The sequence below is a fragment of the Dioscorea cayenensis genome, unplaced genomic scaffold (genome assembly GCF_009730915.1).
Source record: "Dioscorea cayenensis subsp. rotundata cultivar TDr96_F1 unplaced genomic scaffold, TDr96_F1_v2_PseudoChromosome.rev07_lg8_w22 25.fasta BLBR01002008.1, whole genome shotgun sequence".
Taxonomy (NCBI): Eukaryota; Viridiplantae; Streptophyta; class Magnoliopsida; order Dioscoreales; family Dioscoreaceae; genus Dioscorea; species Dioscorea cayenensis.
Window position 1 is genome coordinate 10,065 of NW_024088399.1, and position 27,144 is coordinate 37,208.

Genomic DNA, 27,144 nt, shown 5'->3' on the forward strand with positions numbered 1-27,144 from the left:
TATTTTGCTGTGTGGACTAATCCATTCGTATACCATCCAAAATCTTTGGTTTTTTTATTGACATATGATGCTTATCTTTACCTAATTGATTATATGTTTGATTCTTTGCAGATAGATGTGCTAGCTCATGTTGATGTGCCTGATTGTATACATAAATATCATGTATGTGTAGTCAAAATGTTCCGCCTAGATTCACAGATAATTGCTAGAGCTGTTAAAATGAAACTCATTATACAATTTGGTGTTGGTTTGGAAGGTTGGTACCCTCAATTCTCTATTATTTTTGTCTTATAGTTTTATGTCTTAATTTTAAGTACTTTGATTTGTCATCAGTTTTTTATGTAGGTGTTGATGTTGTTGCTGTTACACGACATAATATTAAGGTTGCAAGAATTCCAGGAAAAGTATCTGGGAATTCCAAAGCATGTGCTGAAATGACAATTTATTTGATCTTGGGTCTTCTAAGAAAGAAGGTTCATTGATTTTAATTTTTTTTTATAACAAAAATATATCTTCATAAACTTCACTTTTGGTCCTTGAACTAAGAAGACTAGTTCATGAACAGCCCCTACACTATGAAAGAAAAAATAAGCAGTTCCAATCCCCATCAAAGAAAATGTTTTAGTTTTCAGGACCAATAGAATACTTTATGATAATTCTAATTCAAATTTTCTTTTAAATTTTTATCAGAAGGAGCTGGAATAATCAATACAGAGGAAAATTGTAGGTCAACCTCTTGGTGATACCCTTTTTGGAAAAACAGTAGGTTTTTTTTCGACATATTGTCACAAATATATATAAGTCTGGGTCTTTCTTTCTATTAAGCTTAACATTATTGAGATATATATATAGGTCTTTATTGTCGGATTCGGAGATATTGGCTATGATCTTGCTAAAATATTGCTAGGTTTCGGTGTAAAAATTCTTGCTATAATAATATGTTTGGATTGCATCTAGCATGATATCATAGGTTGAATTGAGTTCGATCAATATGTTAGGTTTGTAATCCGTTACAATAAACTAAGAAAATAAACTATATTAAAGACTACAATTTCTACACCTTAATTAACTAGCAATGTACTCATCTGTAACTAGTCATCATATAAATTTAAATGACCAATTAACTTTAAAGTCCTTTCACTAACATTTCTGCAACTAATGAAAACTTGCAGGCTGGTATAATCAACAAAGAGTTCCTTTCCTCTATGAAGAAAGTAAGTATTAGTAAGTCACTCATAACTTTATTTTTTACAATATTTATTTATGTAATAATTTATTAATTTTGAAGGGTTCTATGCTGGTAAATATAGCAAGAGGTGGTGTAGTAGAATACAAATCACTGTATGAAAGTTTGAATTCAGGTCTTCTTGATGGTTTAGCAATATATGGATGTTGCATGGCAAGAACCATTTGATCCTCAAGATCCGATACTCAAATTACCAAATGTTATTATTACTCCTCACGTTGCTGGTGTGACTAAGCTTTCCTATACTTCAATGGCTAAGGTACTTGCACGTTATATTCATAAAATCATATATATATATATATATAAGAATCTACATATACGCTTCACAGTAGCTTTTAGATGTTAATAGTTAATAGTCACTATCCATTTATATATTTAACAATAATTTTAAATTGCTAATAACAGTTATCATTAAATATTTTTAAATTTAAAAAACTAACATATAATAAGAAAACGTTTACAATATAAATATATACATATATATATATATATATATATACATATGAATGAAAGACATAACTCCAATAGCTACTTAGGTGTAACTAATATTATTTGATGTTATTTTACACATGGTTATATCATGTTTAAATTATAGTTAATGTAATTTATGTTTTTATGGCATGCCTATTTGTATTATAACAATATGTTTGGATGGAGGTAATCATCCCCCTCTAGAGGGGGATGATTACTAATCCCAATGCACACCCATGTTTGGGTGTGCATTGGATTCTTTGATTACCCTCCATGGGGTGATATTATCACCCCATGGAGGATGATCATCATTCCCCCCAATTTTGGGGGGAATGAGGGGAAGGGAGAGGGTAATGGACATGAAATGTCAATTTTACCCTCTCCCAATGTATATATATATAATATTAATATTAAAATAATTAATTTATAATAATTAGATAATAATTCTATATTAAATAAATAAATATTTGGGGGTAATGGGTATTTTTTCACGGAAAATTTTTATTTTACCCTAATCCAAATTATTTGTATTAAAAAATATTAATTTAATTAGGAATTAGTATAATTAATTCCAATAATTATTAAATGAAGATATGTTATTTAAATATTTAATTTAAATATTAAAATTAATAAATGATATTTAAAATATTTATAATTAAAGAAAATTTATTAATTAACCGTTAATTATAATAATTAAATCATAAAGTGAGAAAACTAATTAAATATTTAAACATAATTAAATATTTTATAACTAAAATAATTGATTGATTTAATTAGTTAACTATAATAATTAATATGAATAATACAAAATATTGTTATAAATAAAAACTATTTATTATTAAAGAAAAACTCACTATATTATTTAGTATTATTTGTTTATATTAAGGGCACAAATGTAATTATACACTATCTTCCTTTTTTATTTTTTTTATTTCTAATAAATTACTTATATACTTTTCTCATTCCCAATGAATTACTCTCTCAACCAAACAAAGTTTTCATTCCCATCCCCCTCTCCAAAGTTTTCATTCACATCCCCCTCTCTAAAGTTTTCATTCCCCATTCCATCATCCAAACGGTACTTTAGAGATTTGAGTATTAATTCTTATGAAAATATCACAAAGGAATCTGGAAATATCAATGAAAATGATAACAATGACAATAGCTTCAAGGAAGATTGCGAAAGAAGTGATGATCCTCATGATGACGATGGCGATAATGATGAAGATGGTGATGAAGATGATGACGATGGCGATGGCGATGATGATGATGAAGATGATGATAATGATTGAAAATTTTTACTTTTTTTTTAACATGTTTAGTTTGCACTGAATCAATATCTTAAATTCTTATTGACTCAATGTTTAATTTTTAGATTTTCATTACACTTGAATTTCATAGATTTTGGCCAATCATTGAATTTTTGTTTTCAATTGAGTAATGTTTAATGGCAATGGAGTTGATGTTGTGTATGTTTATTTTATAAAATTCAGATTCTATTGTAATACAGGCTCATAAAAAACAGGGTAAATGTTGTTGAGTTTTTTAAAAAAGTATTTGCGACGGAAATAGTTTGGTTACAAATTATAATTGCAAGAAAATACTCTTTTGTGATGGCCCATAATTTGTCGAAAATAATACCCATTTGCGACGGTTACAATTGAGTAGTAAATAATACCCATTTGTAACGGTTATAATAGATTCGCAAATAATACCCATTTGTGAGGGCAATCAAATCATCGAAAATGTTATATGTTTGCGACGACCATCAATTGGTAGCAAATACAACTTTTTGCGACGGCAATCTCGTCATTGCAAATAATAGTCATTTGCGACCACCACATTTGGTCGCAACTAATATGCGCTTTGTGACGGCTCAATACCGACTCAAAAAACAAGTCGTCACCATGTTCGTCACATTATCAATGTTTTTTGCTATGAAACATCTTACTTTTTGAGACCACCTTTATCCATCGCAATAAGTACCTTTTGCGACGGTGAGTTGCAAAAGTTATCTTTTGCGATAGAAGCAGATACGACGGTGTGCGACACTGAAATACCGTCACAAAAGACTATTTGCGATGGCGATTAATCTTTTGCGACGGCAATGGGTCATTGCAAAAGGTCAATTTTCTTGTGTCCTTGAAATGGATTTAAAATTCAGATTAAAACCCTTAACTTGCATTTTTATAAATTCGAGATTTTCAACAAGATAAAAAGGTTGTTCATTTTGAACAATAAATTTTGCAATCCATTTTCTTGCATTTTCATTGGAAAAAACAAAAGTTCCAATACTTGAATTTGCAAAACTAATTTGTGTTTGGGAAGGATCATTTTGATTAGTAGTATGTTTGTCAGCATGTCCTTTTCAAATGACGCGTTCCCACTCAAGTTTGAGAAGAAAAAATTTTTGCATTTTTTTACAAATGGCACGAGTCCCTCTGTTTGGAATTTCAACAATATTATAAAATTGCCATACACCCGAAGTTCTTTTTCTTGTGCTTGATTGAGACTTGTTACTAGATGCTCCCATATTAGGGGATTCAGTAACAGGCTCAGGCTCAGGCTATGAATCATCAAAATTTTCGGAGTTGTTTTCATTAAAAAAAAAATGGTGTATCGAAAGGAAAATTGGAAGAGCCGGCCATTATAAAAAATAAAAAAAAAGGGTTTAGGGTTACCTCAACCTTGACGATGTAAATTTAATTCGTGGATTTCTTGAAAATTCCGAATTGATGAATTGATGAAAAGGTGGGGGAATTAGCGGAACCGAATTTGACAAACTTGTGGGGGTATTTATAGTGTTGTGGTCGTAGGTTTGGTTTATGTTTTATTATATTATCATATGCTACTGTCAATAAAGATCATCCAAGGATCTAAGTGACATGTGACGAATCTCATTTTCTCATGGACAGATCATAGATTAGTCTTAGGGCAATAATTGCCTGTGTTTGGTGGCCAATAACTAACTGTGGTGGTAATTTAGAATTGCAATAATTAAAAAAGTTATATATAAATTTGAATTGCTTTAATATTGATTATATTGGTTTTTTACTAATTATAATTTTGATGTTTAATTCTATTAATATGATTTAAATTGAAACGTTGTTGCACTAGTTAATGCTATAGGAGCAAAGAGTCTTAATATTTTAATTTTTAGTTTTTATATTTTTTTTAAATAAGCCACATAATAAATATTCTTTGACTGTTATTGCGTAGAAAAATAAAATGTCAAACCTCTTATGTATTATGGAGAGTATCACTTATGTAAACGTTTTTCTATGGTAATAAATTTAATTTTTCCAAATTTATTAATTTGAATCACAACAAAACTATTATTTATAAAGTATTATGAAATGACTTATTATTATTGAATTTGAATTTGCTTGAAATTATTAATTTAAATCTAAATTATATATTTTACATTTGATTCATTAATTCAAAGCATATGAGAGACCTCATCATAAATATATATATATATATATATATATTATCCTTATAATTAATTTAGTACTCAAAACACATCATTTGTTGTGATGCTTTGCACATATAAAGATTTGAATTTTTCTTATTTCTTTGTTTTTTATTCTTTTCTCATTTTACACATGTAGGCTATGTTAAAGGTTTGAAACATTTTGTACATTTCTATACTAGTTAGCAATATTTTAAATTTAGTAATAATGATAGTAATAATAACCTTCACCTGACGATACCGACAAGAACATTTTTCATGTGCCATCAATAATTATATGACTGATCATTCAGTGATTAGTGCATATTTAAAATAAAACTATTCAAAAAAATATTTTAATTATTGATCTTATTCCTATTTTAAGGTTTATTAATAACTTAATCATAATTTAACAGAATTTCCTAAAGTAATACCAAAGTTATTCTCCTAAAATCCTATCCTAATCATAAATGCTAGTTTGCTTGTTCGTATTTCGGTCATTAATTTTTTTTCAATTGTTTTATTGGTTTATTGATGTACAACATATGTAATATGCATTTAGTACAAGTGCACACGTATCATATCATGCAATAAACATATAGTTGTCAATTGACGGATTGTAAGGATTGAGTTTGTATATACCGTAAGTATATGGGTCATCAAGTAATATCTCATGGGTGAGCACGAGTGTCGTATTCCTTAGGGAACGGTGAGAAACTCCGATTACTTTCTTTTCGCTTAATTAATAGCCTAAACGTCTACGATATTTCTTAATTCTACATCTACGGATTAATTAATACAATACAATTGAGGATCGTTAAGTGTAATTGGAAAGAGTTTGGGAGATCGTATGAAGATTCCCTTAGTGATTACTTGTGAAATAGTGTTAAGGTGTAACAGTTCAATTTAGTATTGGACTAGGTGAATTCAAGGGTCTACTGGTCCTAATCTCTTGGCATCTATTTCTAAACACTAGGAACTTAAGATGAAATCTCTTCCACCCTAATCTCCTATGCCCGCCTTAAGTTCAAGAACTCCGCTAGAAGGGCTAATCAAATCCTAATCTAGAAATCTAATCAAACCATAATCCAGAGATCTAGCAATACCAAACCTCTTAGCGCATGCATAAATCTAACAGAGCATGGGACTTCTAATGTATGGGCATATCTTCCTCATCCACATCAGCAAAATATCATTAATCAAACATGCAATGACTCACAAAGGACTAGAAAGAATAATGAATTGCCAATAAAGAATCACAAGTAACAATCAAGATGAATTTATATGAAATTCCCTTCGAATTGGGATCCTCTAATGGATATACAAGTATTGATCAATGAATAGCAATCATCCAAAGGAAATAAATCAAAAGAATTCTTAAACTAACTCGCTCCTTCCAATATGGTCTCCGATGATTGAAAATTGAGTAAATCCCAAGATCGTCAAGAGAACTCCAGATCTCTTCATTCGCACTCCATTATTGATGTACATTGAATCTTCTTTGGAAAACTCGCCGCAATCCATTGAAATCTTGATGGAAATCATTTCAAACTGCAAGAATTTTCATAAATCTAACCACCTCTCCCAAATAAGGCAAAAAAAAAAATCCCCCCTTGGAATTGTAAAACCTAAGGGTATTTATAATATCGAGTCCACCACGGCCTTACCACGCCTGTTGTGAAGGCTGTGGTGAGTAAGTTATGTTGCTTGAGCTGCAAGTTGTGTCCTAGCACAATCTATTTGAGCGTTATGTGGATTAGTCATGGCCGTTGTAATTCATAAAGGCCATTGTGGAGGTCGTGGTGACTTCAGTGTTGTTCTTTGTGATTCCACAATGACACGACTTGATAACAGTCATGATAGGAATGGACAACGGCCGTGGTAAGATGTCACTAAGACAGTTGTGAGCCATGATGATGCTCTAGATCAGCAAATTGATCTGTTTTGCTCCGAACCATCTCCACATTTGATTCTTTGGCCCTAAGACGGAATAAAAGCTCGTGGGGAACAAAAAAAAATGAAATTATGTACTAGGTTGGTGCTAAACATGTAGAATCTCATGCTAAATGTAGTCTAAATGATATGGAAAATATACACTTTCAAGCACTTATCATAAATCTCACAAGAACTACAAGTACTAGCGCTAATTATTCGTTTATTACCCAGCCAATCAATAGCAAATGATATAAAACATAAGGAAGATTATATCAAGAACTATGAGGATAATGGATACTGTTGGGAAAGCAATCAATGATAACAAAAAAAATATCTAGACATGAAATCCCTCTAGGATTTTCTATGAAGCTCTAGGCAATGATTTTCGACTGACATTGAATAAATTGGACGCAGTTGTGCTTCCTTAAATATGCTTACTCCTTTTTTAAGACAATGAGCAACTAATCTTATAGAGAACTAAATTAAAATTTCTACATAATCTATACTCCCTATGATTGCATTAACACTCTGTAAATTCTAAAATGAGGATTAAACCTAGGTACTTCCTTATTTATGTTAGTCCTTTTTTTCAAAACTGCTAGCAACTAATCCTATACAAAGCAAAATTGAGAACTCTCTCCAATCTAGGGCCCTATGATTGCATGAACACTCAATAAAATCTGAAGGTAAGACTAATCCTAATCAGAAGAATTATGGTAATGAAATCCTTAACCTCTAAGTTCACTCACGATCTCTTGAATTGCAATAAATTTATACATGTACATGGGGATTTCTCAGTCTCTCACATATGTATCAAACATTGAATCAAATCCTTGCTATGATAGAAAACATGGCATTTAGTAGCACGCAATTGAATCTCAATAAAAAAAAAACTCAATACAGAATTGATATTCAAAGTCAAAATACAAATCAAATTCAAGGATTCATCAATGTTTAAATACCCTAGGATGTTGACTTCCTAATCCTAAGAATGTTCACAATTCAAATCAAGACAAATGAAACAAAAAATAATAATAATAATGAAAACTCTATTGAACTCCTTGCTTATCTTTGATGATGGAACCTTTTCAAAGGAGATTTGATCCATCCTTTAATCCTGGTGCTATGTTGCTAATGTTTCCTCCAAATAGCAACCAAAAGATCTCTCCTCTGTGCGACGTCTTCAACCTTTAGAAGAATCACAAAAGTTTGGTCAAAAAACACCCCTCAAACCCTCCTTTAAAATGCTTTGCCAAATGTTTGCAAAATAAATCTTGTTGCCTTTTATAGTCCAAAAATAGGGCCCAAACATGGTGTTAACATGGAGGCGTGTTGTAGGACTTGTTCTTACACATAAAGCAAAACCTCTAACAATTCTCGGAGGAAACATATCCTAGATGTTTTCGAAACACAACCTCAACACATGCATGTATTTCTACACATGTTGTTCTCTTGAATTGCTATAGTAATTTCTACATCAGCCAGCTACATTACCATGATGTTTTACATAGTTGTATAATTGTCCATGCAGGCTCTCCTAAAGCCCCAGTACTAGGTTGATTTTGGATCAAGTTCAGTTTTTTTTGCTTCAAATATATATATTTTTGTGGACTAAATATTAAAAATAAACAAATTAATTACAAGAAGCACTAGAATCTCTCAAAAAGACAAGTGAAGTACATTGATTTGAGGTATAAAAACATATATATTCGAGCACTTATCATTTATTATATATAATTAGAATGTACATGATGGGAGTGTTTTTACTACTTCTCCTTCTTATCTATTATTATTATTATTATTATCATTGTTGTTGTCGTTGTTGTTATTAAAATAGATTTATAATTTGCTAAAAAAGTCTTAAGGAACAATTTTTAATTTTTTTTATTAAATTAAGTCTTTTAATTTCACTTTTAATTTGCACAACATATATTTATGATACCTTTCAAAACCGATTATAATCATTTGCAAAACTTTTTGTTTTACTTGAAAAGTAATGCTAAAAAAATTGTATAAAAACTTCTAAAATTATAAAAATTAAGCAAAAGAACCAGTCTAGTCAAGTTATTATTATTTCATGTGACACGTATTTTTGTAGAGACATAACGTCTCGTGATGCTTGACAACTAGAACCACGTTCTCTCAATCAAGGATAGAGGAATAGGGGGTGGCCACCCCCATTGTTAGCGGCGAGGTCAATGGACCCCATGGCCTTAGACGCTCTCTACCCCCCTTCCCTGCCCGGGCCAGCCCCCTCCTCTCGATGGCCGAGGTCTCTTCTTAGCTTCTCCAACCATGTGGCTCAGTGGTTCCTTTCCATCTCTAATCATTCCCCCCTCCCCCCTCTTCCTCCTTTCCTCCTGACTGTTCGTGACTCGATCACCGGCGTTGGAAACGAAAATACTAAAGGATGATTTGGGATTAGGAAAAAGGACAACTAAAAAGCAATGTCTAATCAAGTTTAAAGTAACCAATGAATATTGGAAACGTGTTGCATGATGAAGACATTGAAGAGAAAATATCCGTTGCATACTTGCATATGACGTGCTAGTGCTATTATATTATATATATATATATATATATATATATATATATATGTTAATACATAGTTTATCATATTAACATTCTTTACACTCTATGCAAGTTGCAAGTTGTAATCTCCCATTTATTCTCTCCTCTGACTTTTTGTGATCTCTCCGTCCGGCGATCAAGAGGTGAAGCTTTTAAGCTTTTGTTTGTTTATTTTTCTTTTTGTCATATGTGAAATATTTTTTAGGAAATTTGTTGAAATGTTTATAAATTGAGATTAATTAATGTGGCATATGGTATGTGGATTGATATCGTTGATTATTTGATTTAGAGATGTGGCATGTAAATTGATATCATTAATTTAATTTAGAGATTTGAGTAGTATTAAAATCAAAATTTGTGATTCACTAATAAATAAAAAAAATTATCTTTAAAAAATTTTTTTTTTTTTTTGATAAAGTGGATAAACCACAAATGCATTAATAAGAAAAACAGAACACAGAACAAGTACAAAAGAGGGGGAAGGGCTCCACCCAGAACAGACAACAAAGCAGCGAAACAATCCAAACAACAGAACCACCAGAGGTGGGACAAGACAAGACCAAAACAAGACAGCTAGAAGGAGAGAGGGACTCCTCCTAGACCAGACAGCACATCAGGAGCAACGTATAGCCCGAGATATCATCATGCACGTCAGGAACCTGCTCCTCACTGGAAGAAGGACCTGAGAACTGAATAAAGCGCCTGACCGCAGAAATAGACTCCTCCAACTTGTGCAAGTCTCTAGCCGGAGCTGCTGGGATCTACGATAGAAACATGTAACAAATTTTCAGACATAAGGCAAGCACAGAGATACAAACTGAATTGAAAACACAGTTATTTCTAGCAAGCCAAATCTGCCAAATGATCGCTTTAGCAACCAACAAACAAGGGAGCCTAAGGGGGGGGGCCTAAGTACCCTAATCCAGTCCTCCCAAAGGTCTACACTGGAAAAGGGGGATCTCTGGAAACCAAATAAAGGAGCAAGGCGGCGCCAAATCTCCTGAGCCACCGGGCACGTGAAGAAAAGATGGTCCACCGACTCAATATTCGAGAAGCAGTGAAGGCACGTTGCCGTAGAGGAGAAATTACATCTCCTGCTAAACAGCTTGTCCAGCATGAGGATCTTCTTATCCCAAACAAGCCAACAGAAGACCGAGATTTTACGGGGGACAAAGCACTCAAGGATCAACGGAGTGATTTTGCATCGCTTTCCCCGGTCGATTAGGAATCTATAAAAAGATTTAACAGTGAAAAAGCCGTCCACCGTCAGTTTCCAGGACTTCTGATCCTGATCACCCGTCCCAGAGGAGGGGGAGAGATTGGATCTAGCAGCAATCAGGAGCGGGTCCTGAGACATATCCCCCGAGAGGAGGTTCCCAAGAATCTCCTTAATAGTGCGACAAGAGTTGGCAGCCAATCGAAACTCATCACCCCAGCGGAATCTGGGCGCGCAACCCTCCATCCAATTGTCGAGCCAGAAAAGCGTGGATTCCCCGTTCACAACCACAGACTGAAGGCAGGCGGTAAAAGCCTCCAGGGATTGGTAAAGACCTTGCCAAAAGAAGGAGCACCGACGATGGCGAGACAAAAACAGGTTCCACCTAGGGTGTTGGGAGAAATAGTTATGCAGAACAGGTGCCAGACCACACTAGGACGGGTTAAGTAGAACTTTCCACCACCATTTCCCAAGAAGGGCACTGTTAAATTCAACAAGATTGATGATGCCCCAACCCCCTTGCTCACGAGGGAGGCACAATCTCTGCCAACTGACAAGATGACACTTAGGATGGTCAATATCCGGTCCAGACCAGAGAAAATCTCTCCTAATACGATCAATCCTGCTGGAAACCCACTTAGGCAGACGGAAAATCGACATCCAATAAGTAGGTAGTGCAGAAAGTACAGAATTGATAAGTGTAAGCCTGCCACCTAAAGAAAAAAAGTTCGCTTTCCAAGAGGTAAGCCTAACATGGATTTTATGGATGAGGACCTCCCAATCCTGTCTACGTGGCCTCCTCCCAGCAATAGGGACACCCATATAGGAGATCGGGAGGACATCTGCCGAGCAGTTTAAAGTATCGATATCAGACAAATTGGGAAGGACGCCAAATCTCGTGGACTACAAACACGTTTTATTGGAGTTGATAGCCAAACCAGAAATACCTTCAAAGAGACCAAGGATTAACTTAATGATCCTAAGGTCCTCTGCCCCACCAGCAGTTAAGATAATTAGGTCATCCGCGTATTGAAGATGGCAAGCATGACCCTGATTACCAAGTGGGACCCCAAAGAAGACACGAGAATCAAGTGCCTGATTAAACATAGTGCTCAGATCATCGGCCGCAAGCACAAAAAGAAGGGGCGACAGCGGGTCCCCCTGACGCAACCCACGTTGATACCTAACATAACCTTCCGGGGAACCGTTGATAAGGATGGAAGATTTAGAGGAGCGAAGCAAGCTGGCGATCCATTGCCTCCACCGGGTCCCAAAACCCCTGGCTTCCAACATCTCAAGGAGAAAGTCCCAATCCACCATATCAAAGGCTTTAGCAAAGTCGACCTTCACAACATTTCCCCCCAGTCCCCGTTGCTGCAGGCCGAAAATGATTTCTTCAGCAGCCACCACATTGTCTAAGATAGATCTTCCCTTAATGAAGGCGGATTGCGAATGATCCACTAACCTATCAATGACTCTGGCCAATTTGGAAGCCAGAATCTTGGAAATAATTTTAAGGGGAGCGTTGATAAGGCTAATAGGGCAAAAATCAGACACAGAGGTCGGGGCGTCATTCTTGGGAATGAGGACAATATTTGCTCAGTTGAGTCTCTCAAGGTTAGCGTAGTGATCATGAAAATCATTACACATTTTGCAGAGGTCGGTCTTCAGGATATGCCAGTATTTACGGAAGAATAGAATCGGAAAACCGTCCGGGCCAGGGGCCTTATCAGCGCCCAACTTGCTGATAGCAGCAAAAATCTCCTCACTCGAAAAGGGGGTCTTCAGATCCTCCAGGTTAATCCTAGGTTTATTTGCAAGCAGGACATTCCAGTCAATAAGAAAACGAAAATCACGCTTGGTGCCAAACTGCCCGCGGAAGAAAGTCGTAAATATCCTCCCGATGTCAGCATCCCCTTTTACAGAATTATCTTCAAAGTCAACCTCGGCAATATGGTTGTGGTTACAGCGGCCATTAGCAACAGAGTGGAAGAACTTTGTGTTCGCATCCCCTTCCCGAAGCCATTTAACCCTAGAGCGTTGCCTCCAGTAAAACTCTTCCTGCCTCAGGGTTAAAGAAAGCTCCAGCGAGAGCGAGTCAGCACTGCGAAGTTCCTCAGCACTCAGGGGTCTAGACTCACGAATGATGTCCAGCTCATCAAGAGAGTGCCGAAGATGCCTCTTACGTTCCCGGATGGAACTAAAAGAGTGCTTAGCCTATAGTTTAAGGCGCTTCTTAATACCAATCAACTTTTTGGCCACAATAAAAGCCCCGCAACCAACAAAACACTGCTCCTCCCACCAACATTTGATTTTTTCTTGCAAATCATCCGTCAAGCACCAAGAGCTTTCAAATTTAAACTGAGAAGGCTTGAAGACATGATTTCGGAGTTCAAGACAGATGGGGACATGATCAGAACCAAATCTAGGCAGACCGATCTGATGAGCCATGGGGAATCGAACAAGCCAGTCAGGAGAGACAAAGAATCTGTCAAGTCTAACCCAGATAGGGGTCTGAATATAAGTTATCACTTTTAAATAAAACTTCATTTATAATTAGTAATATCTTAAATTTAAAAAATAATATAAATTAAAAATTTAAAATTATCAAAATAAATTAAAAAAATTATTTAAAACGTAGCCATTAATTTAAATAACATATGATGTTATGTCCACTAAACATAATCATTGAATTCATACAAGCTTAAAACATAAGCATCAATTCATAATAATAAATTCAAACTTATAATGTATGGCCACTTATCATAATTCTTCTAAATAATTTTTTTTAAATTTAAAATACTATATATATTTATTTAACTATAATTTATAACCATAATAATGATAAAATGTAATTATTTTTTTCTTTATTGAATTCTAACTTAACCACTCATCATAATCCTATTAAATAAGACTTTTTAAATTTAAAATATCATTTACATTTATATAACTATTAGGAATTATAACCATACATGTGGATAAAATATTTATGTTAAAATAATGACAAATTGTAATGATGCCTTTATTTTATTTATTGAATTCTAACTTATTGTTCTCCCTCTCTCAATAATATCTTTCATACCTAAAGAATTTGAGTTTAATAGCATAGTTATCCAAAATCAATATTATAAGCTAACTAGTTGAAGTATTTGCAAACTAGTTGAAGTTATGATAAAGAACTTATAACCTCATTTTTAGAAAGTTGTTTAATTTAGTGCTACACATATTTGACTGGACAATTTATAAATTTATGATATAGTTTAATTCATTTTATATATTTAATTTGATCAACTTCATAGATAGATATGAAGAGGTTTTTCAAATCTATATATACCAAAAAATATTTAAGCAAGAACGAGTTCAGCATCTGATGTAACTACTGTTGCACAAATGAAAAGTCGTGTTGAGTTGCCGACCCAGGGCTTCGAAAACCAATTAAGTAATATGACACAGGAATAAGAGATCAAGTAAGACACTACTACATAAATGCCTATTTGCAATTGTCATGAACTACTACAAAAGGCCTTACAACCATTGCATAAGATTTATTGCAGCAGCAGTTTGGCAGCCGCTACATTGGCTCATATTGCAATAGGTTATTGTAGCTATTCTATACATTCTATTGTAGCGGATTCACAACATTAATTTTTGTAGCTGTTTTTAATTTTGCAGCGGTTGCTTCATATACAGTAACAGTTTATTTTGTAATGGTTATTTTATATAATACAGTGGTTTCACAATACTTAGCACAACAGTTTGTAATATTTATTGCAGTGATATTGTAATTCCTAATGCAGCGGTTTTGTAATATCTATTGTAGTAGTTTTATAATACATTTTGCAGCAGTTTAGTAATATATGTTGTCAATACAATAAAAAAACTATTTATGACACATTTTTACAAAAATGTGTCACAGATTACAATCCGCAACATAATTTGTGACACAATAAAAATGAATCGTGTTTCAGATGTCGCAAATTTTTACGACATTTTCAAAATGTGTCGCAAAATTTTTGACACAAAAAAAAATGTTGCAAATATCATTGCAAATTTGCAATTCATGGGTCTTTTGAGACAATATTTGCAATTCAATTTGCAACGATATACGACATTATTTTAAGACACATTTTATGTGTTGCAAATTATGTTGCAACTATGTAACTCTTTGCAACATTTTGCGACATATTTTGATTATTACAAAACTTTTTTTGCGCTACAAATTGTGTGGGATCTTTTTTCCAACAAATCACATTTCAATTATCACAAATTATGTCGCAACCGTATGAGACATTTTACAACACATTCTTATTATCACAAATTATGTCACAAATTGATTGTTCATAAAATACAAAACTACGACACGGTCTATGATTATTTACAATAATTTTTGAAATGGTTTTTATTAACTTGTTTTAAAGCCTAATTTACATTCCTCAACAATATCTTTTACAATATTTTGCAAATTGAACATTCCAAATCAATTAGCAACTACTCTCAGACATTGTGCCTAATCCATTCTGGTCTCTTTCGCTTCTCTCAAGCATGACTTAAATTTCTCCGCAACCACTCAGTAGCCTTCTTGTTGAACATTTTTTCCACTTCTCCGACATCATGCAGTTGCCAAGTAAAATAGGATTACAATAGATAATTAAACTAATGAGAAGTTAATAAATTAACAAAAAAAAACTAATTAAAAACAACTTAAAAAAGAGATATGTCTGAAACTGTTGCCAATAACATAGGTAACCATCATTTAGACACTTCTCTCAATTAAACAAGCATAGTTAATATAGTTCATTGATTTTCTTATTAAAATAAATAAATAAATAATCGGCGAATGACTTACGAATGAGGCTAGTAATAAAATATTTCTTTGAGACTTGAAAGGAAGCAGGCTGCATGGAACGTGTCCTAACTGCTAGGGCCAACTCTTGTTACATGCCCTCAATGCATACTATAACTTCTTGTGAAGTGTGAATTAGCCAAGTGATTATGTATTTTACTTCAAATATTATCATGGCTAATCATTCAGAATTTAGTTTGGTAATACAATCCGACAGTGTAACAAAGTGTAATAATTTGTAAAGCATAAGATTACTAATACACTCATTGCAAAAGGGAGAACAAGAAGGAAAGAAAGCAAGGATTATTTCCTAACAAAGTGCTGCACAAAGAAAACAAGTGCTCCTTAGCAAAAGGTTTAGGGTCAAAATTGTAGTGCGGTATTAGGATTTTGTTGTTTCATTGAAAAAAATTGAGCATAAAATAAACAAAGAAGAACTTGTAGTTGTTCTTTTCTATAGTGAACCCCAACGGTGCAATAGCTTGCTCAATCTTTGCAAGTATTTCAGTTGCCGACAGCCTCGACACAAATCTTGTATCTCTTTTAGCTAGACCCTGTTCAATATTCCTCAATCAGTTAAATCTTATCACATAATCATTGACATAAAAAAAGGGTCAATAGCAGGCCACAACACACTAAATTAATTTGAAAAAACAAACTTTCAGTTTCCAACACCCATTTCACAGAAGACAACATCTATTAGTCGGCATACTTGTACTGTCTCCAATAACATCATATCCAAGCAACAAATTTAATAAGAAATTATATGTTGTTGAAATAGGCCAGCGTCTCAAGGAATCCTATCAACTCCATTGAATGCTGAGAATCCAGATGGACAAATTTAGAAATGCGAGAAAATAACAAACTTTGGGCTTAGTAATGATATAATTTAACACAGGTAATTCAAGTCATGTGTTCCATCACTGGGATACAAAGGTATACATAAAGCAGTTTAATGTTCTCATCATCACAATAAATTAACAAAATGGCAAAAGTAGGTCATCAAGGATCACGAGCAAATAGTTCCCATCGATGATTACTAACTCATATCAAGTTGAAAATCTTAGCAACACAGTGTCATTTCCTAGTGCCAATGCAATCGAACAAGTTCTAAGTTCTTGCCAATTGAAGTTGTAAACAAGGGGTTTAAAAAAATTGCATGCAAAATAAACTAAAGTGAGTTTTTCCTTTTCTTGGTGTTGCCGAGTTGTCATCACCTTAATATCAGGTGTTCTGTAATTATTCTACTGATAAAAAATTGGCAGGCATGTTAATATATATGATGTTATTGCATGTCATATGCGATTGAGAGCAAGATCATATTCTTTCCACTTGCCAGATTATATCGTATGTTATGTTTTTTCTTGCTGATATGCCTCATGTTAGTTAATCTGGGACTATCTGATCAAATCAAATTGACCTGGGTTATATCATGTATGTCTGATGCTATATTACACCAAGTGTATATCTGGGTTATATCCTAACATTCTTCATTTTCTGTACTTCTGCAACAGTGTGATGACCTTAATAAACTCCAGTTCAGTGTTTAGGAATTTTAGGTAAATGTATGTATTATGAATGACTAAAGCAAACAATGCAGAAAAATGAGTAGCTGAAGTAAGCAGGAAACCATCATCTGAACTTCTGAAATCCTTGTCAATAAAAATAAGAGGTTATTTCTACATTAAGTGCTCTCTACTAGTGGACACTGAATGTTAATGATGATGATAGTGGAAGAATGACAATGAATTACAAGAATAAGACTATAACTATCCTAAATTAATCACCGTGGGCCAATAGAATTTTCTCATCATTACTTTGTGTAGCACTAGACATTTAATGGTTAAGATGCAGATTGGTATATTACTGTTTTTGTCAAGTGTGCAAGCTGATGAAGTCTAATGGAAGATGATGCTACATCTGAATTGTGTGGTGGGGCATAATGCATTACTTGAAAACAGAGTAGACAGTTCACAAGTAAGCAGATTCAGATGAGGAGAAGATGCCAGACAAGTGAGCCAAGATGGCGTACATGCTGAATAAAGTGACAAAACTACCTGTGAGCCCTGAAAACATAGGAAAGGAAAAATAATCAGAAAAAGTAGGATGGGATTCTCCTTAACTATATTTTAAATATTCTTCCATAGGTAAGCTTGCACTAACACAATATTATAACTTATAATCAACTACAAATATATCCCATAGAGAAATAAAAAACTATCAGTCATTTGTGCTCTTCTTTTCTCCAAATAAAAAAAATTGTGTTCATGTATTGTATGGCTACAAATGATTGGCTAGATCACCTTCAAACCAAATCGGAGTGGCCTAAAAAGTAGAGGCAAAATATAGGACTGAGGTGGGAATTATGTACATATAAATACTTCGCTTTGGTAAAAAAAAAAGTCAAAGGAAATCGGTGAGTATGGCAACCAGAATCGCCGCCGTGGTGATTTTTCTCATCTTCAACTCGACGAGTTTTTCCCAATGTCTCACGAACCTCGCCGACGATAAATTCGTGTTGTTGTACTTCATCTCTCGCGTTCCTCCTCAGGACTCGCCAATTTCCTTTGACTTTTTTTTTTCAAAAGCAATCTTAATTAGTGCAATTCCGTACACACTTGGTTATTTGACATCAAAAACAGCTCGTCAATTGCCATCTATTTTCAGCCCGTCATTGTTCATGTATTTAAATTTATAGACATACCAAAGTGAAGTATTTATATTATCATTTTTATGTAACGTCAGCATACCAAGTGACTGTTATTGGTGGGGATGCTCAGATTGACAACACCTAGAACATGCCCTTAATGAAGAATGTTAGGAAGTATTTGACACCAACTAACAAGATAAATGAATAATATAAGGCATCAAACACATATAAACAAACACATGGTTCAACCAAAACCTGGAGTTTCATATATGGAAGAACAATATAATGGTAGACTTTCCATCACCTCGAGAGATTGCAAGTACAAGAGAAAACCTCACCTTAAACTTTATGATTACACAAGCCAGAGAGGATCCACAAAGCTTTCACCATTGAAGTACATGAGTACAACCAAACTCCAAGAAACTCCTTACTAGATATAACTAAATCAAGTAGACAACATGATCAACAATCTAAACAGTGATTGTAACACATCAAAGTGACTATAATTTTCACTAGAAGAATAGCTACAACCAAAGTATGAGAACATTTTTTAACTTTTGAATACAGTTAATTAAATTTCAAAACATCCAAGAAAGGAAAATTGAAAACATAATAAGGTGATCTAGTCATATGATGAAAGCCGCATCAAATTACTGGACATCATTCAAATGCAATTGATATGAATGGTTGCTAAATAAGGCAATTAACAATCTGTCAATAAAGTTCATTTTCACATTTCACTACCATCACATAATGACTCCTAACTCAATCAACTAAAGGAAAAGACTAATTCAGCTAAATTTAGACTTCTTTCATGGTTATTGTGAATGAGAAAATGAGATGTTATAGGCTACTAACTAAATGGATGATTTACCAATAGAATTGTGCACCGGGCACTTGGAATATGAGAAACAATTTGTTTGCAGGACACAAACTAGAGAAGTAGTTGAAGAGTACAATCCAAGGCATATTCTTCTGGCACATAACAAAATTGCTTCTTTTCTAGATAGAGTCAAATTAGGGTTGCAATCATCCTAATTCCCAAATCTCAAATAAACATTAAATTCTCTACAATCACAAATTATTACAATGAGAAAATCATCCCAAATACTAAATGCTCACAAAAATTTTGAATTACGTCCAATAAGACACATCTCAACTCAGATGGAAATATTCTAACAAAAACACGTCAAAAATCAGAAATGATCAATTTAAACCAATTCAATCCAATTAGGACAAAATCAAACATAACACCAAAATTCCTTCCCATATGAAATAAAACAAGGCAAAAACATCAAATTCAATGATAAAAATAAAAAGAAACTTAACAAGAAAACCGAACAAACAAAAGATTCACATGATTGTCATTGTCCAAAGAAAATGCAGAGCCAAATCCAGGGATCTGAGAAAGAAACAGCTTGGAATTCAAAAAAAGAACAAACCTCCAATGGCATTTAGAGAGATCTAGGCGAAGAGGGCAAGCTGAAGCTTTTATCTCCTAACCCTATCAATTCCTATATTCAACTCTGGCCCCCTTCTGGTGAGCATCTCACTGAGGGAGATCGGATGTGGTGGAGAAACGAGATCGGAGATTAGAGATGAAAGATGACGAAGAGAAGGAGAATGAAGAAGAGGGAGCAGTGCGTTAAAGAATTTGGCTTTGTTTGGAGGACGGGCTTTGATGCTGAGTGTGCTGGTATTTATTTCACAAAATGAGACATGAGATCATGGTTTGGATTTTAGAGACTTTGAATCCGATAAGTGACTTATCCAAATACTAGTGTTCTTTTTTTATTACATACTTAAATATTTTATTGTATTTCTTTCTTTTTATTAATAGCACAACAAAAACAATAATAATAATAATAATAATAATAATAATAATAATAATAATAACTATTTTTAATTAATGTAATAAATAACGTAATAAAAAGTATTTAAATTTGTTAGTTGTAGGTTATAAATCTATTTTAATATGATGTAAAAACATAATAAATAAATTAATAAATAAAAATATCAGAAAATCTCTTTGATTCTTTAGATTATATGAGTACATTAAAATTTTCATATCGCTAATTTTAAAAATATTTATTTTAAAATTTTAATTTTATTTAAAATTATCAATTTATCCCTAACCTTTGATCACAAGATCTTCGTTGAACACCCTAACTGTAGGCACTAGAGAGAGAGAGAGAGAGAGAGAGAGAGAGAGAGAGAGTGAGCTCAACTCTTTTAAGTTTGATTGAGGGCGCTACGTCACGAGAGCTCCTACAAGCAGTATCATATATTAGTATATATTAGTGGTGTGTCTTGGTACCACGACTAGTAATAAACATAATTTTGGTGTTTAAAAAAATATATAAAAAAATAAAAAGGGAATAAAAATGAAGATTAAAAGACTGAAACACATGAAAAAAATAAAGAGGCTGTTGTAATCATTCAGGGATTTAGAAGTAATTTTAACGTAATATTGAGAAATCTATATACCTATGTATTTGGAGTAAGGAGGGTAAAACTTTATGAATTTTCTTACAAGGAATGAATATCTTGAATTTAAAAATATGAGGAAAGTGATAAAATATATCAAGTTCCACTTCCATGTTCTTTTAAAAACAAAATATATTTTTAAAATCTATATTTTTATATTTTTATGTTTCTAAATATAAAGCTTTAGAAACAAAGAGGGCTAACTTAGTTGTAATTTATTTGAAGTTATCCCTCTGAAATATTTGAAAAAAAAAAACTATTTAGTCAAACAGTGATTGATCAGCATAAAATTACTATAATTATTTATTATTTTTGAAAAATCCTATTCAAAATATTGAATTCTTAATGTATATATATATATATATACATTATACTATTATTGGTTGACTATATTATATTAAATTAATTTTGATCTTACTCATAATAGCAAACTATACTCAAAATAACACATATATATAATAATGTTAAATGTTTTAGAGGTAAAAAGATGGAAAAGTACAAAACATATTGTGCTAAAATTTTGCAACACATTTTGCGATGCTATAGATCATTGTAAATAATGTGGTGTACTCTGCGTTGCAAACAATTTATATGTTGGTACCAAAATTATGTGACACGTTTTGCGAAGTTCTTATATGGCCGTTTTTTCAGTGACGCTATTTGGTTCTTTTTGCAACTTTTTTTTTTTATTTTTTTATCGCACATTGTTGCAATTTATGTTGCAAGTTTGCGACACTTTTATGGATCACAAATTTATGTGTCTCAAATTGCATTTTTTTCTTGTAGTGTGTAGCGATTTGGTAATATATAATGCAACAATTATAATAGCTATTTGTATAAAAACTATTGCAATAATTTCATTGAATCTATTGCGCCAGTTTAGAAATACTGCTGCAACAGTTAATAAAAATCTATTGTGGTGGGTTTATAATCTTGTACCATTTTACGAATAATAATTTTAATCATTTAATTCAATAAAATTATAACATTAAAAACATAATCTTAAAATGTAATAAACACTTAGAGCCAATAACATCATATTAAAGTTGACAACAATATTCAATAACATAAGAATTCAAGGAGAAAACTTGTTAATACAAAACAATTGTGAAGTTAATACAAAACAAGTCATCTTCGATGTTTTGAGATGAAACCAACTGAAACTATAACATCATTGTCTCTGTAATTAAAAAGAATTAGTTAGTAAAAATAATAAAAAGAAACTTGTGCAATATATACAATTTATATTACTTAACATAATAATAAAATTTGATAAAATAAAATGATACTATAAGTCGGAGTGTCCTTACCAGCTATTCACTGGTCCTGTTGATGAAGAGTAATGTTAAGGATTACTTGTGTAGTTTCTTTCTAAATAAGAGTTGATAAGTTCTCAAAAACAAAAAAAACATGAAAAAAATATCTAAACAAACACTAATGATAAAAACAAGAATCTAAATTGAAAGAGAGAGGAGGAATAAGAAAATGCAAAAAATAGAAAATAATAAATAATAAAAAAATGAATTATAAAATAAAAACAATAAAAAGTAATAAATAAAAAATAAAAATAAAATAACGGGGAAGTGTCTGATGATATTGAAGGTTAGGCATAATTGTTAGGACACCTCACTCCAAAAAGTAGAGGTGATGCCTGTGTCCCAACATACTCAGTTATAAGCTTGTCGCGTATTTGTTTATAAAGGTTGCTTCCATGTGGTTGGATGTTCATAAATGTTTCAATAATTGAAAGATTAAAATCAAATGTAATTCCTATCAAAGATGACATCTAACCAATATATTTGAATCATGAAGTTTTGATAAAGAGGAGCTCAGAAGCTTATTTATTAGAGAAAAGAAAAACTACAAAAACCAAGAAGGGCCAAACACTGGGAACAACAAAGAAACAAAGCCTAGCCCAGAAAGAGAAAAAAGAAGAAACTAAAACTAACAAATAGAGAGGGACTACAACAACATCAAAAATTTAAACCAAACTTGAGCACATTTTTCATTAACCATCTTGGGAGCTCTCTGCCTTGGAAGAATAGAGTTAAATTGTGCAGATTCCCACCGTGACCTGCTAGACAAGAGGCAATTTTGGCCCAGCTAGCTCTTGGGGATAGTGAACAGGTTAACCTCACCCAAAGACCTCAAAAAGTTTCGGATACTCTCCATCGTTCTGTTCATTCTCCAACATTAAAGCTGAACACCATGGTTAACTGATTTGACAAACTCATCATTGGTGCAGACCAGATGTCTTGCCATCAAATTGTTTTGGATCATGTAGTGTAGAAAATTCTTCATCGCCTCAGCTTCTGCATCTAGTATAGAGCTAGCACTGAATCTATAACTACCTGCAATTAGAATTTTGGCATTAATTAGAATCAAATATATAAAATCCAGCCCCAGCAATAGAGAGTTCACAGTTCCAGAAGGCTGAGAAGACCATGAACGGACTATCAAGGGCTGTGAAGTTATGCAAGATAAGGTTTCTCCCCTGCTGAGAATTCGAAGAATAATAATACTCTCTGGTATGAGCAACAGCTTTGGAAGCCAAAGACCGACAGTCCAAATTTTCATTTTTGAATATCTTATTGCATCTGGCCTTCCAGATATACCTAGCTATGACAGCTATAACAGAATGTGTATAGAGGTCGAGACCAGATTCAGAAGGGCTAAGCCAACTCCTAGAAGAAAAGCCATTCCTAAAATTGAAAGTTTTGCCAATCATATTTTTCACATAGTCCCAGATAAGTTGGGATTTCGGGCATAAATTCAGAAGATGCTCAGCATCTTCACAGACCAAGCTGCAAAGCACACAATTAGTTTGAGGACCCAATCTTAGCCGATATAAAAAATCATAAGTTTTGATCCCATTATGGAAGAGAAGCCAAAGGAAATGTTTAGCCCGAGGAGCAATCTTGAGTCTCCAGATTTGACCCCAGCCATCCCAGTGATCCTGATGAGCTGCCAAATTAGTGAGGTGAGAATAAATAATGGGCGAGAGTTTGTTCTTCTTAGTTTTAGGCTAGGGAACCAAACCCACAAATTATTTGAGTCATGATTAATTTTGCCATGATTGATAGTTTCAAGATTAAGATGTGAACCAAACATCAAATTCAAAGAATGGAGGTTCCAATGGGAATCCACAAGAAAGTCAGTTAAATTTAATGTTTCAAAGTTCTCTTCCATACTGAGATAAGTAGGTTTATAAACAAGAGGGGTCTCAAAATACCAAGGATCAAACATGAAGGTGGTTTTCAAAGGATTAACAGACAGGATCCGGCAATGAGGTTTGATAATTCTGGCAGTCCGACAAAGGCCACGATAGAAACAAGAGCAATTAGATATAATGCTATCAGTCCAAGGATTAAAGTCACCATACTTCAGTAAAAGGATATCAACCCAGATGGCATTTTGCTTGTTCAGGTATTTGAAGACATTCTTAGCCATTAAAGATATTTTAGATCTATGCAAATTCCTGATGGATAACCCCCCCTCAGATTTATCAAGAGTAGCATCCATCCAACTAACCGAGTTCATGCCCTTTCTATTGCCACCCTTAGACCAAAAGAAAAATCTAGCAAACTTGGAAATGTCATCCAAAATGGAGTCAGGCACAGGATAGACCGAAAGGTAATAAAGAGGGGTTGAAAGAATGGACCAGTTTATCAGAATTGTTTTACCAGCAGCTGAAATTTTAGAGTGGTTCCAGATAGATAAAGCTCTTCTAATTTTGTCCCTCATATTGTTGAAATGGTGAATAGCTAACCTCTTAGGAGCCACAAGGATATTAACTATACTTTTCTGCAATCTCTTATTAAACCTGGTAGGGAAAAAGATTTCTGATTTGGTGTTGTTGGCCTTCTGACCTGTTAAACTTTGGTAAATTAAGAGACAAAGATCTATATTACGAGCTGTTTTCCTAGAGGCTTGAGTGATAAGAGTAAGATCGTCATCATACATCAGATGGTTGAAGTTGTTAGGAATGGATGAGTGAAAATCTGGAATCAATCTATGTCTCAAGGCAAAGTTGAGCATAGCAGTCAAGTTTTGAGTAGTCAGAATAAAAAAGTAAGGGGAGATAGATCGCCCTGTTGTAGATAATCATGAAGTGTTGCATGGCCACAATTGTAGATAATTGCCAAGTGGAGAGTGAAAACTAGCACATGCTAAGAGACAAATAAAACAAATGAGATTAGGAAACTTTTGGTTGAGAAAGGGCCGCCCATGAAATATATGTTTTCCTCAAAATGCTTGCAGGACAAACACATTTTACTTGCGGGTTGTGTTCATACTAGAAACTATAAGAGAGGTGCCTATCATATAACAGTATATATGCAAGTATGTTAACATCATACACAGTATAGAAAAATTATTTTGAAATTCACATAAATGAGAAAAGCTTGCTGATTACAACCCTACACCCTACATGTAGCAATTAAAAGCATCGGAAAAGCAGAACACCAAACATTGTAAACTAGCTAGATACTATAAATTGTAAAGAATTCTATGATAATTTCAATTGATTAATGTAATAGAGCAGTGCATGAATCTAACAATCAGAGAATTTAAGGTGATTACTTGACCTCTATAATGTAATAAGATCAAAGAAATGATTAAAGAACCCCATAATTCAAACAACAAGAATAATAATAACTGTTAAATACGGACTTTTTCCCAAATTGGCCTTAATTTTTTTTAATATTGTCAAAATGACCCTGAAGTCATTTTAACAAATAAAATGGCCTTAGGACCATCACATCAATACCAAGTCAGCACCCATGTACAGACTGTACTGCTGACCGTGTATTTTTAAATTAACAAAATACTTTTTTTTTTACATTTTAACCCCATCTCTTTTATAATTATTTAAATAGCTTATTTGTGGGGGTTTTAACCCAATTTTTTTAAAATTTTTTTATTAAAATAGAAAACATTATTTGAAATTAGAATTATTATTATTAACTATTAAAACAGTAATTATTTTAAATTATTTTAATAATATTTTGATTATTATTAGAGTGACAATTATTGAAGTGGAAATTATTTTAAATTATTTTTATTATTATTAGTAAAATATTATTATTATAGTGGGAATTATTTTAAATTATTTTCGTGATGAAACCACGGCCTAGTCATGACTTTGATTCGAGTGCGCTCGGGTGATCAAACGATCGAGTTTTGGCGTTGTCGGGGCTTTCCGGGTTGCCGCAGCATCCCTGCGTAATGTCCCCACATCATCACTTGGCATCATATAAAACCCTCTCAGATAAAGTTTGGCGGAGTGGACAAAACCAGGAGCCATCTAGACATTCCATTGTCATGCACCCATGTCTCAAGAGATGGAGAGTGTCCCGCGTCATGCTAGCGCACCTAAGCAAAGGAACACCAGCAATCTACGGCGGATGGCGGAGCACCTTTTGGGCCTACTCTTGTGTCAAAATATTATAGAAAATAATTGTAATTAATTATTGTTTTTAATAATTAATAGTAATAATTCTAATTTCATATAATGTTTTTTATTTTAATAATAATTTTTTTAAAAAAATTTTGGTTTTAAATGCCACAAATAAGTTATTTAAATAATTATAAAAGAAATAAGGGAGTTAAAATATTAAAAAAACATGATTTTTTAATTTAAAAATACCCATTCAGTACTCATGTGCTGAGCATTAATTTAAAAATTCTAATTTAAAAATGAGGGATTTTCATGCTTGGGAATAGCTTGATCAGCTGGGGTTCTGTGAAGCAAAAGGTGGTGGCATTGAGTTCATGTGAAGCTGAGTACATTGCACTTATAGGTGCTGCATGTCAAGGAATTTGGCTTGCAAGATTGAAGAGTGAATTAAATGGGGAACCAGAAGAAACAGTGAAGCTATTGGTTGACAACATGTCCACTACAGCTTTGAGCAAGAATCCAGTCCACCACAATCGGTCCAAACATATTGAAACCAGGTTTCATTTCATCAGACACTGTATAGAGAAGAAGCAAGTGGAAGTTGAACACATTTGTACTAAGGAGTAGAAGGCAGACATCTTCACTAAGGCTTTCGGTCGATTGAATTTCGTTGAGATGAGAACCAGGTTGGGAATAAAAAAGACCAAGGAATAACAAGATTAGGGGGAGAATGTTAGACTTAGTCTTAATCTTGTTATATGTGTCCTTGTTTGTTTATCTATATATTTTAGTGGTTGTACTATTTTGCTACAAGTTTCCAGGTAATTGGCAGGTAATTGGGTAGGTGAGTAACTTTTTGAACTAGTTAATGTGATG

The 27,144-nt window shown here is 33.2% G+C and overlaps 2 protein-coding genes and 2 long non-coding RNA genes across 5 annotated transcripts; 1 reads left to right on the top strand and 3 right to left on the bottom strand.

Moving 5' to 3' along the window:
* Positions 1 to 435: 435 nt before the first annotated feature.
* On the top strand, positions 436 to 1,369 carry LOC120257308. Its single transcript, XR_005535638.1, has 3 exons — positions 436 to 473; positions 1,173 to 1,214; positions 1,311 to 1,369. It is a non-coding gene; the product is annotated as an uncharacterized LOC120257308 (long non-coding RNA).
* Positions 1,370 to 10,270: 8,901 nt separating this feature from the next.
* On the bottom strand, positions 10,271 to 13,341 carry LOC120257303. The gene is made up of 6 exons (XM_039264798.1): positions 13,174 to 13,341; positions 12,539 to 13,107; positions 11,838 to 12,367; positions 11,354 to 11,732; positions 10,591 to 11,275; positions 10,271 to 10,435 (listed from the first exon to the last, which is right to left on the bottom strand). The coding sequence occupies exons 1-6, from the start codon at positions 13,339 to 13,341 to the stop codon at positions 10,271 to 10,273; spliced, it is 2,496 nt and encodes an 831-aa protein (XP_039120732.1).
* A 1,885-nt stretch (positions 13,342 to 15,226) lies between these two features.
* On the bottom strand, positions 15,227 to 20,111 carry LOC120257307. Of its 2 annotated transcripts, none has more exons than XR_005535637.1 (4): positions 19,826 to 20,111; positions 18,722 to 18,823; positions 17,601 to 17,799; positions 15,227 to 15,488 (listed from the first exon to the last, which is right to left on the bottom strand). It is a non-coding gene; the product is annotated as an uncharacterized LOC120257307 (long non-coding RNA). The 2 variants fall into 2 exon arrangements; XR_005535636.1 differs by lacking the exon at positions 15,227 to 15,488 and adding an exon at positions 15,915 to 16,287 and having other exon boundaries at positions 19,826 to 20,110.
* A 2,952-nt stretch (positions 20,112 to 23,063) lies between these two features.
* LOC120257304 lies at positions 23,064 to 26,175 on the bottom strand. The gene is made up of 4 exons (XM_039264799.1): positions 26,043 to 26,175; positions 23,942 to 24,739; positions 23,292 to 23,834; positions 23,064 to 23,221 (listed from the first exon to the last, which is right to left on the bottom strand). Exons 1-4 carry the CDS (start codon positions 26,173 to 26,175, stop codon positions 23,064 to 23,066), a joined length of 1,632 nt encoding a protein of 543 aa, XP_039120733.1.
* Positions 26,176 to 27,144: the final 969 nt, after the last annotated feature.